We start from the raw sequence: 14,252 nt of genomic DNA, 5'->3' as shown, positions 1-14,252 counted from the left end.
TCCCTCATCTATCCATGAGCATAAATTTGTCTAAAACGCGTTACTCTTGTTTATATGAAACGAAATTTTCCAATTTTTCATTCCACTCTGTGTTCTGTGCCATTCATGCACTGTAGTAGAAAGGAAACTGATAATTAATTAAAATGAATGATTATTAAGTTATTGGTGGAATGAGAATGTAGGAGCAAACGAAAGAATCCGAGAAACTCCCATGTATACAATGATGTTCACTATAAATTCACATGATTTGGAAACGAACCAAGTCCCCGTCGTATTGATGGTGAGCATTCTACCACTCAAGTACTGTGACCTTATCAACTGGTTTACCAAGTAGTTTACCTTATTTTCACACTATATCTTCCGCATAAAATTTCTCCCCGTCTTCAAAGTGGATCATGCCTCTCCCATCTTCTGAGAATCTCCCGTTGTGCCCGTCCCGAAGACTATATACTATTATTAAAGCAAAATATTTAATTTCTATCTTGAAATGAAAAACAAACAAATAATGTTATTAAAAAAAATAAACATTTGAAAATAAATTCATTGCCACATATATATTTAACTAAAAAAAAAAAAAAAAACTTCTTTAAGGTAATGATAAGAAACAAGAAGGAAAAGCATTTTGAGCTTACGGAAAACGTGAAGACGCATTTCTTATGAGAATACCACTTATCTCCATGGAAACACGTTATTTAAGAACAACGCAGCATTAATTCACTGAGGAAAGAGAGACAAAACTAGACGACAGCTCTGAAGAATAAAATTACTACGTTTCGTGTAACACATCTTTTTTTTTTTTTTTTTTTTTTTAATTCTCTTCCGGATGTTCAACTCTTTTTCGCTCAGGAACCTTAAACTTTAATCATAAGTTCTAAAGCTCACACACACACACTCTTATTTGAATTTCTCTCAGAACAGTTCCACTTTTCATACTGGATCCGACTACCTACTTAATGCAACTCCTGTTTTTATTTATTATTATTATTTTTTTAAGTAGCACTAGTTTCTTTCATGCTTACAAGACCTGTAGTTTAAAAAACTACTTCTTGTCCCACATAAAGAATAGGTTGTTTTGATTCACTAGGTCATATCACTTTTTTTTTTTCTCACAGACCCTGGAATAGCGTGGAAAACTGTGGTACTTGTTCGATTGTATGTCTAGGTAGGCCTAGCAAATTAATGTGGATAAAATGGCGAAACATTGTCGATATATCAAAATTATCGAAAAACCTTTTCTTCTTCTAAATCTTTTTCCAAGTTAGCTGAGGTTACCTTTTTCGGATCGCTGCCCTCCAATTATGTGTCATATTCGCTGTGACACTACACTGCACCCAAGGGCGCCCATGTTGTGGTTTCCAAGTGGGGGGGGGGGCAAGTATAAGCGACATTTCAAATGTAGTCTCAAATTTTGCGGTAACTATCTATCTATTCTATATATATAAAAGAGAACGTACAAAATCCTTTGTCCGCTCATCACGCTAATACGGCTGAACCAATTTCTTTCATTTTTGGGGGGTTATTAGGATTTGGACCCTAGATGGTTTTTATCATATCACTTTAATTTTTAATTACCAGTGTCTTGAGATAATTGACCATTCAAGTGTCCATAACGTACAAATCCTTTGTTATTAGTTCATCATAGGTAAAAATAAACGTATTTATATGCAACCCGCATGACCGTGTCACTCGGCGGGTTAACATAAATGACAGGCGATATACAGCGGAAAATAGCTTGAATCTTCTGTTTAAAATTTTTTAATTGATTTGCTTATTTTTACAGACACTTTTACAATATGCCAGCACCGGGATGACCGCAGCGAAGCGGGGCGGGTTAACATAAATGACAGGCGATATAATGTTAAGATTTACTGCAATCTTCTATGGTTTTTATCATATCACTTGAAAGCGAAAAAGTAAAAATTATCTAAGTAACAAAGTTTATTGCGTTCCGGGGTGACCGCAGCGAAGCGGGGTGAATGCTGCTAGTTCTAAAATATCTATTGGGTTTTCGATCTTCCGAAGCACAACTTCCTCTAAAAGGGGGGGAGGGCGAGCGCCCCATCTTGCCCCCCCCCCTGATGGGTGCCCTTGACTGCATCATATCGTTCTTAACAGAATTTTCCTTCTTCTTTAGCCGGCCTTGGGCTCGTTTACCACTCATTTCTATAGCAGCTACTCTATGAGCTACGAACTGTACTTCAAAGGTCTTCTTCGCATAACCCCAAACCATCTCAGTCTACTTTCTTGCAGTTTTTCTACTCCTGATTTTCGAAAAATACCAAATAATAATAATAAAAAAAACATAAAAAACATCGCATTGTCCATCAGTAATATTTTTAATCTCAATATATCGATATATTCAGTGGTGTGTTTACGATTTTATTTCGGGGCGGTTTGGCTTTGCTAACTTTATTCCTGGAAATGTGAAAATTCTGCAAGATATTTCATTTATTTTAATATAGAAAATAAAATTTCGGGTGGATGGGTGGGGGGGAACTTCAGCCACTGAATTTTATTAAAACATCCCTAACCAGAAATCAAAACCTTGTCTCTGGCATCTAAGGTGCGTGTGCTAGTCAATACATTCACTTGGAAACTAGAGTGTTTGTGTAGTTTCAACTCAGAAATTTTAAAGAGAAAAAGATTTAAAAGAATAAAGAAGAAGAATGAACCAATGTGATTTTAAGAGAAAGCCGTAATAATAAACCATTAGAAAGATTGGATTCCCGTGCATGATAGAGTCCAATGCAGAATTTTGCTTCTATGGAGACGATGATTAATTTTTCTTTAAATTCGTAGAGTTCAATCTAAATACAGGTATACAAATTGTTTAGGTGAAAACAGAACATTAGTACTCGAGGTAACTGTTTCCATATTTACTTAGGTATGTAAACTTTTCTGTTGTAGAATACGGTGTATGTGTACCCTATTAAGGATGGTTAACTTCTTAACGCGGGTTGGGGGAGTGCACATTATGTTTCCGTACTGACAGGAAAGAAGTAGAAACACAACTTCTAAACATACAAAGGTGAAGGTTAAACATTATAATTAATAATTGAACAGAACGTTGCATGAAAACCTTACTCAAATTGAGACCTTTCCGTTTTATAATAATAATTATTATTATCATTTAGCGTCACATAATGTTTATTATTTAACGAGAGATAGATGATTAAAGCAAGTGAATGATGATGAAGGAACCGGCGAATGAGAATGTGGGAGGAAACGGGAGTACCCCGAGAAATCCCACGGATACAATATTGTCCACATTACAAACTTACTTTGCCGGGATTCGAAACAGAGACCCCACGAACCAAAGGTAAAGCGCTCTGTCACTGAGTCACTGTGCCTACCAACGATTTAATTGCGACGTAAGTCTGCAGATGGCGTGCTTGTTTTCCCCGACAGCAGATGTAGGTTTTCTAGTGTTACTCGAAAATTCGTATAGGAATGATCATTTAAATAGTTATCCATATCAAAGACATTTCTGAAAAAAAAAAAAAAAACTACAAGACCATCTCTTTAAAAAGATATTTAACCTGTTATTATTATTATTATTTTTTTTTACAATACTTGTTCTTACATTTGGGAATCTTTTTAGAGGCGGATGTAGACCAGGGTCGGGTTGTCTAAGCCTCTCAGCTTTTTGAGTGATAAACGTCATTAAAGCTATTATTTATATATTTTTGAAAGTTTATAGTAAACTCGTGGTGTACCTATCATTTAGACTGGGTGCTGGCTACCCCCACAGTTTTTAATTTCTAAATCCACCACTGAATCTTTTTTCATGTGAAGGGCCTTCAATACAGCGAAATTAAACTACCGCTAATTTTAGAGTTTTTCTGAAATATCTTCAAAACAAATAAAAATATTCGAAAAACAGAAGCGTAGTGAACTAGATAATACGCTTTTGCATGTGATAAATTCACCACAATTCACCTATCTGCTTTTGATATGCCGCTATTTACAGAACCCGCAAAAAATGCTAAATCTATCTACAGTTGCAGTGATAACGGTATCACATGCAAAACCGTGTTGTCTAGTTCACCACGTTTCTGCTTTTCGAATATTTTAAATATTTTTGTATATATAAGATATTACAGAAAAACTCTAAAATTAGCGGTAGTTTAATTTCGCTACAGTGAAGACCCTTAAGCACGCCGTGCTGAACCGTATTCTGTTCCGAATGTATTAAACACTGTATCGTTTTAATTTCATTACTTCAAAAAATAGAATAAGAGCCTTAACCGTGTTGAGTTTTGAGCATTAATATTTGTATAACCAAAATTTTCTTCACGGGAAAAGAAAAAAAAATGTTAGAACTCATCTAGCCTAAGACTCCGGCTCAACAATTAATTATTCTGATGATTAAACATTTTGCTCTAACTAAAATATGTGTACAAATGAATCTAAGTATCCCCCTAGCGAGGAGAAACATAATTAAACAAACACTTGTAATTTCGATTAGTTCCCAATTTTGCGGAAGAGATGTCACAAACAGGAAACTACATTAAAAAAAAAAAAAAAAAAAAAAGAAACTAGAATAATTAGAGAATCTAACAAGCAGACATCTTCATTATTAGTATTATTATTTCAAGTAATACAGATGCTTAATTAATCCGATTACTGATAACAAACATATAGTTTTCTAAACACAAATAAAAATACATAAAGGCAAGCAATCAACTTTGACACATACTTTTTCATTAATTAGTTTCAGTAACTGCACTGTATTTAACGTGCTGTATTAACGTAAGTTTTAATAACATTAAATGGACGAATAAACGTAAAAATAAAAGAGCAAAATTCACAGACAGACAGACTTCAAACAGAAAAGCACACAGTAAAAGTTTGTCTAACGAAGCAAGTAATACCTGCTTTTCTCATTAACTCAGTTAAATGAAGACCATACACAACGGCGAACACATTTAAAACACAAACATTTGTTAAAAAGCTTTCTCTTTCTACGTGAGAAAAGGTATTTATCAGGCTTATAACTTTTCTTGTGTGTGTGTGTGTGTGTTGCTGTTTGTCGGTAGCTCGCTGAGCATACAGTGCGAACGTTTTTGCTGGTATACCTTTGCTAATATGAAAGATGGATTTTATCATCATAATATTTGATTCTGTGATGCACCTATGGATTAAATAGCATAGATCTTTGTTAATGTAGGTCTGAGTGACAGAAGTTAATAAGGGATAATACAAAAAAAAAAAAAAAAAAAAAAAACGATAACAGAAGCAAACATTAGGATCAAATTTATGTGGTGGGGTACTTTTTCACAACGAGACGGGACGGATCTCTTCCGATATAAATAGATATACAGGGTGACCATTATTAAAGTCCCACTTTCAAAATGCTGTAAATGAATGAACCACTGGTCAGAATGAATTTAAATTTGAACTGAATGTATTTGAAGAAGGCGGAAACGGCATGACATAAGAAAGAAAACGTTCCAAAATGTATCAATAGATGGCGCTGTAAATTATTCCTAAGACACCAAAAGTTTCCTGCTTACCACTTTCTTGAGTTACAATATGTGAAATTATACCAAATCCTGGGAGAATTAAAATATATACTTCAGGGTGACCAAAGAATCAGAATAGATGTTCAAATTAAAAAGACACTCATGCGCACGACACATTTCATTTGTCATAAAAACGCGAGGTATGTGGCGTTCTCCTTATATTGCATCAAAACAGTTTGTCATGCGTCTCTCAATGAAGGATCACGGTCTGGTGCAGTGGTGGATAGGCTTTCCACTAACAGTGCCACAACTATTGAATGACTTGGAAGTCAGTTTTTTTTTTCGTCACAAAAGCGAAACAATCATGCACATTGAACTATAGTTGGTTTAATATGTAACTTATGCCAAAGTAGTCTATTTCGGTCGAAAATGTTACTTGTAGCCAGGGGCGGATCCAGAACCGACTTCTGGGGGGGGAGGCGGTGGGTTGTCATGCTGTTACTTTTAAGGGCTCCAAACTTTGGAATGGGTTTTATTTATATATATAAAATAAGAAAGTTTCACTCTTCTAGGAGCATCGCCCCGATCGCCTCCCCTTGATCCGCCTCTGCTTGTAGAAGACTGCGTTATGCCGGTTACAGCGCTATCTATTGAAACACTTTGGAACGGTTTTTTTCTAATGCCATACCGTTTCCTCCTTCAAGCACATCCAGTTCCAATTTGAAGTCATTCTGACCAATGGTTCTTTTTTTTTTTTTTTTCATAATATTTTGAAAATGGGATTTAAATTATAATTAGCCTGTACTTTTCGACAGTACTTTCACGCACCGTTTCGAGACAGGATGTTCCAAAATTCAGTCTTGTGGACAACACTAAGTTGAACATGGTAGCTCAGTGGTACGCGACACGTGTTGGGGGTTCGAGTCCCACTGAAGAGCACGGGCATATTCTGACTGTGTCCTAGAAGTTTTTGTGTTCGTGTCTGTCGTTTGTGATTAAGTGAACAACAGCTTAAGTAGAAAAATCATTCAGATAAATTTTCCGGTTGGGATGACTTAAAAAATATATGTTTTAAAAAAAAGGTTGGTGCAGAGGTCACTTATGGTGGTAGAGATCCCTGGTTCGATACCAGGCAATCTGAGTTTATTTCGAACGACATTATGGCCGTTAGTTCTCTCGAGATTATTCCTTTCCTCCTACATTCCCATTCCCCCGATTCAGCGATTCATTTACATTAATTATCTCTTAATCTTATATTATTAAGTATCTCTTTTAGCCTAGAAGCATAACAGTGGAAATAAAACGAAAAAGCAAAAATTCCGCGGGTCGCACAGTGTGATTTCTATTTTACTATTCTTTTGCTGTCCTTTAAAGAAGAAATGCCTTTATTTTTTTCCCTACTTAAGACATGTAAGATTGTTTATGGACCGCATTACACTATGATGAGATAATTTAGCATAATAATACGCTATCCATGTCAGGTTGTATTAATAATAAGGCGGACTACTTGAAAATTCATCGTAGCTTAGATATGACGCGCGGGTCGAAGTTAAGGAGGCCCTGCCCACTTTCTTGCAAACAAACTTGCATCTTTATTTTCGTGTATAGCCACTTAGTCTAAATTCGATTTCAATATTGAGTTCAATCTCAATATATCAGTTTGCAACTTAAATGTAACTAGCTCTTTTATCTTTATTTCTGTATTTTCCTTCTACATCTGTTCAAAAAAAATTAAAAAAGCTTGTTTCCACCATCAATGATAATAAAGTTGTTTGTGACAAAGACAAGACTAGTTTTCACATAAAAAAAAACTATGATAACTAACTAAATAGAACAGGTGTTCGCTACTGTTCGAGAATTGAGTTCTTGTATTTGACAAGACTCAAGTAATTCATTTTGGAATTTGTTTGGCCATTTGCTTTAGCACTGTCCATGTGACCTTAAACTAAACATGAATTATGAATGATAGTATTTAAATAGAAGGTGAGCTTAGTAAATTTAACTACCATCATCATAAAATCTGTTTCCAACATGAAATATTTATTTTGAATAAAGTAGTTATGACAGATTTTGCCGCCCTCGTAACTTGTCGCCCGGTAGAGCCGGCCTTGCAAGGAAACGAATCTGAGATCTCATGCGTCTTGTGTGAGCACTGTGCTGAAAAGTTATCTCAGCTCTGTGATAAAAGTAATACAGAGAAACTTAAATCAACACGCAATAACTCTGGAATCAGTGCACTTCCGCTATGTTAATTCAAAAATCTGTTCGTGATGTTGGAACTCGTGATGTTCCTACATATTTGGTTAGCACATTAAGATTTCTCTTTTTGCTTCCAATCTTCTCTCTCCGATCAAGATAAAAGTCAAATATTTTCTTTGTTAAGGATTTACCAACATTGAAAAGGAACAGTTTTGTCAATTCATCTTCCGCACATGACTGACCGCTACTCTCCATGACAGCTGGAAAGCGTTCTCTCCAGCTGGAGGGATTTAGAACGCAGAGTTTTAATTTTTCTTCTTCTTCTTCTTCTTCTTCACGCTCTAAAACGTCAGTCAAAAGAGATGGCGACCTCTACATCATCGTAAATATGATCTTCTTCATCTCAGGCAAGTTTGGATGAAAGAAGATGAGGCTTACTCATTCGCCATATTGCGTGCAGTACACACATATATACGCACACACACATGCATCGTAATTAAATATTTCCGCCTGACATTTTTTTTTCTCTCTGAAAAATGTGTAGTTGATAGTAGTAGTAGTAATAATAATAATATGGCAAAACAAATATAGTAGTAATGGAGTAAAGTGAGCGTGGTTAGTTCCGTAAATTTCACAACTGGGCTAACAAAACTACCGCACGGATACCCTTCATAATTAGAGAAGCATACGAAAAAAATATTTTTAAGCAATAACTCATTCACAAGCACGTCTCTCATATTTAGCCAAGGCTGCATTTTTAGTGATTAAAAAAATAAAAAAATAAATTTAGTGAAATTATTTAATTTTTTAAAGAAAAAACGGAAACTATTGTTGAGATCCAATCAATGTCAATATGAATGTGGGGGCGCGGTGGCTCAGTGGTAGAGCGTTCACCTCCGGTGCTTGGGGTCCCGGGTTCGACCCTAGCTCGCGCCGTATGGACTTTGTGGTGGACAAATAGGAGTGGTGGGTTTTCTCGGGGTTCTCCAGTTTCCTCCCACTTTCTTCATTGCACCATTTCACTCATCTCTCATCATCTCCGTCTCCTTTAGCCTGACCGGCATAACCGTGGGACGTAAAACTTAAAGATTTCATTTCATTTCAATGTGAATGTGGACAAATGTTGAGGTAAAATTAAGGAATTGATTTCCTATAATAATAATAATAATAATAATAATAATAATAATAATAATAATAATAATAATAATAATAATAATAATAATAATAATAATAATAATAATGAATGGTCGTTTCCGTGTGTTTGATCTCAGATTCAAGAGACGGAACCTTATTGGGATCAGTAATAAAGCGCTTATCTCTGGTGAGGGGTCGCTGGTTCGAACCCAGGCCATGTAACTTTATGGTGGAGAAACTTGTTTTTTCTAGCTGCTTCCGTTTTCTTCTACAATTTGATTCCCTCAGTTCTTTCGTGATCATCTTCTACTTTCATTAATCATGCGTTTACTTGAGCCTAAAAGACATAATCGTGAGACGTAAAACTGAGAGATTTCTTTTCATTTTTCTTATCTAACCTCTGTACTAAAAACGTACATTAAAAGACAATAAGGCAACAAATTACCATCTTTCCCTGACAGGTCACTTGTGTAAATTCTACCTATAACTTACCCTCTTGAATATTGTTTAGCAGCGTTTATTTAATGTTCTACCCTCGTTCGAAAGTTGCTTAGTGTTACTAAACTTTTGCATAATTGCTACCTGGGGAAACCTAGGTGAAGGAGTAGCGTAGGTTCGATCGTGGCCCTGACTTCACCTTCAGTGTGTGTTGAAGTCAAGAAAACGTGGATCATCGCACTCATATCTAGGGTTGCCAATCGTCCGGTATTTTAGCGGACAATTCGGTTTTTAACCTTCTTGTTCGGTGTCCAATACTATCTCAAAACCACCACTCGTTGTACGTCCGATAATTTTGCTTCTTACTAGTCCTATTCTCTGTTCTATTCAGATTATTATGGAGTGACGAAATGAATCATTTGTTGATGAACATGGTTAAAGCAAAGGTTATATATTCGCTTTGATATGGACATGTCGTGCGCGGAATTTGCTGAAGAGTTGAAAGGCAGGCAAATTTACTGAATTTATCAAAACTACTGAAAGTCAACAAAAGTACATTTTCAAGAGCGCAGCTAGCACTTCTTTATCCTCAGTAATATTGCCAATTTCGAGATTTTGTCACTAAATCTAGTGATTTGATGATACGTTTTAGAGACAAGATTTGTTTTATTTACTATTGTTAAACTAGGGATTTAGCGACTTTTAAAATGTCGTACAGCAAATAAACTAGCATTAATTACATTACAATTAAGGTTTCTAGCGACTTTTTACAGTACGTTTAGTGACATTACTGTTAACGTTGTTGGCAACACTGATCCTCAGCTACATCTTCCAATTAAATAATGCATCCAGATCCTCCAATAAAAGTATTTAGGCATTATGAGACTACCAACCGTAGCGAAGCTGATAAGATTTATTTTTCAAGTATACTTTGTGCACGCCATATACCCTAATGATATTGCCAATTATATTCTCTCTTCTGTTTTAAATACGATGTTATTATTGATGGTGAGCTACAAGAAGTACATGTGTCGACTTAACCAACATTGGAATAGCTAAGTTTAATAAGTGCTTAAAAAGTAACTAAAGTTATTAAATTCGAGCTCCGAATTGTTCAATTTTATGTGGGTAACCACTTTCAGATTGTTGACAATTTTGGAGAGCGATAATGTCACAATCTTAAGAGGCTTCATCCCGGCGAAATTAAAATACCGCTAATTTTACAGTAATTATGTGATATCTTCAAATAGATAAGAGATAATTGAAATGTGGAACAAGAGCGCCCTAGACAATATTATATTGCGTGAGGTACCGTTACCACAAGTCACCTAGTGGCTTGCAGTTTTCAGCCGTTTAGAAACGCGAAAATAAATGCCGATTTTCAAAATGGCTCGAAATCGAAAGCAGATAAGTGAGACATGATAACTGTATCTCATGTCAAATAATATTGCGCTCTTGTTCCACATTTCGATTATCTTTTATCTATTTGAAGCTATCACATAATTACTCTAAAATTAGCGGCATTTTAATTTCGCCGGGATGAGGTCTCTTAAGAGTATACGTACCCCAGGAGGGTATACGGTATTTCAATTTTCAAAAGTTGGCAACCCTACTCACATTGTCGATGGGTCATCTCAAATTGTTTCATATCTAACTATTTTATCTAACTACTTCATTTATTTATTTGTACTTTTGATGAATTTTTTGGTGTTCATATTGCATTAAATTATCGTGATTAACATTAATTAATTAATTTAAATTTATTTTCCAGGACGTAAGAAGGGTCTGAAGAAGGTTGGACCTCTCCTTCTGATGGGCGGTATCATGAAGATTGGTATCTTGAAGACTTTGGCATTCAAAGCACTCGCCGCCATCGCTGGTAAGGCTCTGTTGGTCAGCAAAATCGCCCTCTTGCTCTCAGCCATCATTGGTCTCAAGAAACTGTTCAGCCACCAGGACCACCACAGTTCGTATGAAGTGGTCAACGTACCATCCCACCATTACAGAAGCCTTGACGGAGAAGCAGATAAGAGATACGATGCTCAACAACTCGCGTACAGAGGACAAATCAACAGGAATTGATCCAACAATTCTGATAACCAGTTACAGAGACTTATTATTTCTTTAATATAAATATATAAGAAAGTGCTCAATAGACATTTTGTTGGAATGCCATGTTTTTTCTATCATAATGCCTCGTGGTTGCTCATTGACAGTAATTTACCGAGGAGATCGTGTTTGTGATGTTTAGAAATGAGAATGAAGACTACTTTTTTAAAATAGTTATCCGCCAGAATCGAACACAGAACCCGCAACGAAAAAAGAAAAAAAAGATTTAAGATCTACTTATTACAATGGAAATTTCAGAAAAGAACATCAATTCGTGAATACCTATACAAAAATTGACTACAGTAAAAGAAAAGTCAACACTTAATAACTTGTAAATGTGCCGTATTCAAGTAGGAAACCTTCTGTTAAGTAGCTAAACTTAGCATTACAGTAAAACGTTTCTCATCCCAATACCTCAAGCAAGATACAACTTCAGTCTTAACTGCGCCATATAATTTGTCGTAGTAATTCTATCTGTTACATTACTAGAGTGTCAATTACATCATTCTCTGAGTTTTGTGGAAAGATATTTGTTTCTGATTACAGATAGAAGCTATTACGCCTTAAATGTGCAAAATATAGGGCGTTAAGTGACTTGGAAACTTCTGTCATCTGTTCTAGATAAATTCGTTACATACTACTTTTCTAATATTTTTTCTTTAATGAAATCAAATGATTATCAATTATAAGGTGGCGATGGAAATACGTAATTTCTGCTTCTTATAAGTACAAAATATTTTCATTATTAAGAAGCGAACTGACAGTTTTAATTTTGTTTTCCGGAGAAGGAGCAAAATATTGTTTCGAATCTATCGGTCCAAGCGTTTATATTATTATTTTGTGTAAAGAAAAAAAGAAATTTAGCAAAGCAAAACAAATAGGTGTATTACGGTTACCAAAGAGAGATGGCTCTCGTGTGCAACTTACATTAAGAAATACAATATCATGAAATATTGTACAGGTGAAAGAATAAGTGCCGATAATTTTGTTCAGCCGATAATATAATTTACCTTTTTTTGTCACAAATTATGTTCAGCCGATAATATAGTTTACCCTTCTGTCACAAATTATGTTCAGCCGATAATATAGTTTACAGTTTCTTTTTGTCGCAAATTATGTTCAGCCGATAATACAGTTTACCTTTCTGTCACAAATTGTTCAGCCGATAATATAATTTACCTTTCTGTCACAAATTGTACGTAAACAACACACACCACGATTATCCATTACCGTTTTCAGTTTTCTTTTTTAAAAAATCGAGCATGAAGTTATCTAATTTATTGTATTTTTTGTAAATAAATAATGTTATTAATAATTATATATAAATATTTATAAATAAATAGATATTAAAACAATTATAAATAAATAAATATGTATTAGAATATGAAACTGCTACTCAACTCTGTATTACAATTGTTTCTAATTACCTATGTACAGAGTTTTGTGAACGAATTTATCATTAATTATTAACAATAATTATAAATGCATATATATCGAAATATTTGTGATAATGGTATTATTATATTGTACTACAGAGTAGAGATGCTTATTTATGAAGAATTATATCTATATTTTATAAGAAAAGGTATGTAAGTAAAAGAAAAAAAAAGTATTTAAAAATGAACTTTGACAATTACTGACAATCATTATCTGACACATTGACATTTTCATGAAGAAAAGACTGTTGTATGAAACATAACAATAATATATTTGTGACAAAAAAATACGGGGTAACATTACCAACGTTTGTTCATTGTTATTGTTGGAATCTACTGTATATTACCAAATTTTGCTTTATTTAAGTGAAATATTTACTGTTGGACTGTTTAATGTTTGTTGTTGATTATTTTTTTGTACTCCTGTTGCTTTGCTATTGATTAATTGTTGTAATATTTCAATTTTTAAAATATTAAATTGTTTTATATAAAAGTTACTATTATGTAGTTTATTTAAAAAAATCATTTTATTGGTTTAATATACAAGGTCTGGCAAAAAAAAAACTTGACGGTTTTCAATTTGAAATTGTAAAAAATCTTCGAGTTCCACGTCCCACAGTTATGACTGCTAATCTAAAGGAGACGGTGGTGATGAGAAATGAATGAATGAAATGGTGGAATGAAGAAAGTAATAGAAAACGAGATAATTCCAAGAAAACTCACGAACGCGGTGTTTGTCTACCACAAGGCCCACTTGGAGAGAGCTGGGATCGATCCAGGGACCCCACACACCAGAGGTAAAAGCTCTACCACTGAGCCACTACGGCCTCTTAATTTGAAATTATGATTAGACTTATTATTTCATAAACGAAATTTTATTCCCTAATTGAATCATAAGTCATAACTCATTCCCGAAGCATTTTGCTAAGAATAATTAGGTTTGAAATAAATGTGAAATAATCAACTCGGTTACAATTTCAGGTTTTTTTTTCTGCCGGACCCCTATATAGTGTATAGGACAAGAAAACTATTAATTTTAGAAAAAACGTACAGGGTAACAATGGATACGAAAACCATAAAAGTTGAACCTAAAAGTACACTTTTTTTCGTACTCTAAGTAAATATGTGGTCTGGTAAACCCCGGAGTACTTGGATGATCTAACATAAGACTTCGAAAATCATCATTAAAACTACGTTGGAAGATAATAAGTAGACATCTTTTCCTAGAGCAGTCATGCGAATTTCTAGCCCAGAGAATCGCAAAGTGGTCTCATCTCTGATGCTGGATTCTAAACAACCCCAACTGTATTGCTAAAGACAGAAGCGTATGTGAACAGACGCGCCGCTCGTAACATTACAGTGTAAATCATCAATACTCTACTTAGAAGCTGAGATTAGGAACTGTGTTTAGATTCAATCTCGCCTATCAGTTACGTGAAATGAATTTGTAATATAAATTTAAAACATAAGC

General features: G+C 34.6%; 1 protein-coding gene across 1 annotated transcript in view; it reads left to right on the top strand.

The window, feature by feature from the left end:
- LOC145678821 (uncharacterized) overlaps nt 1–13,278 on the top strand; it is a 28,979-nt gene extending 15,701 nt beyond the window's left edge. Inside the window, exon 2 of the mRNA XM_081749363.1 lies at nt 11,008–13,278. Coding sequence (XP_081605489.1) covers nt 11,008–11,318 — 311 coding nt within the window. The 3' untranslated portion in view covers nt 11,319–13,278. The remainder of the gene's footprint in view (nt 1–11,007) is intronic.
- Nucleotides 13,279–14,252: the final 974 nt, after the last annotated feature.

The sequence above is a fragment of the Thermobia domestica genome, chromosome 2, assembly GCF_964235325.1.
Source record: "Thermobia domestica chromosome 2, izTheDome1.hap1.1, whole genome shotgun sequence".
NCBI classification, from domain to species: Eukaryota; Metazoa; Arthropoda; class Insecta; order Zygentoma; family Lepismatidae; genus Thermobia; species Thermobia domestica.
This window is presented reverse-complemented; position numbering and strand designations above follow the sequence as displayed.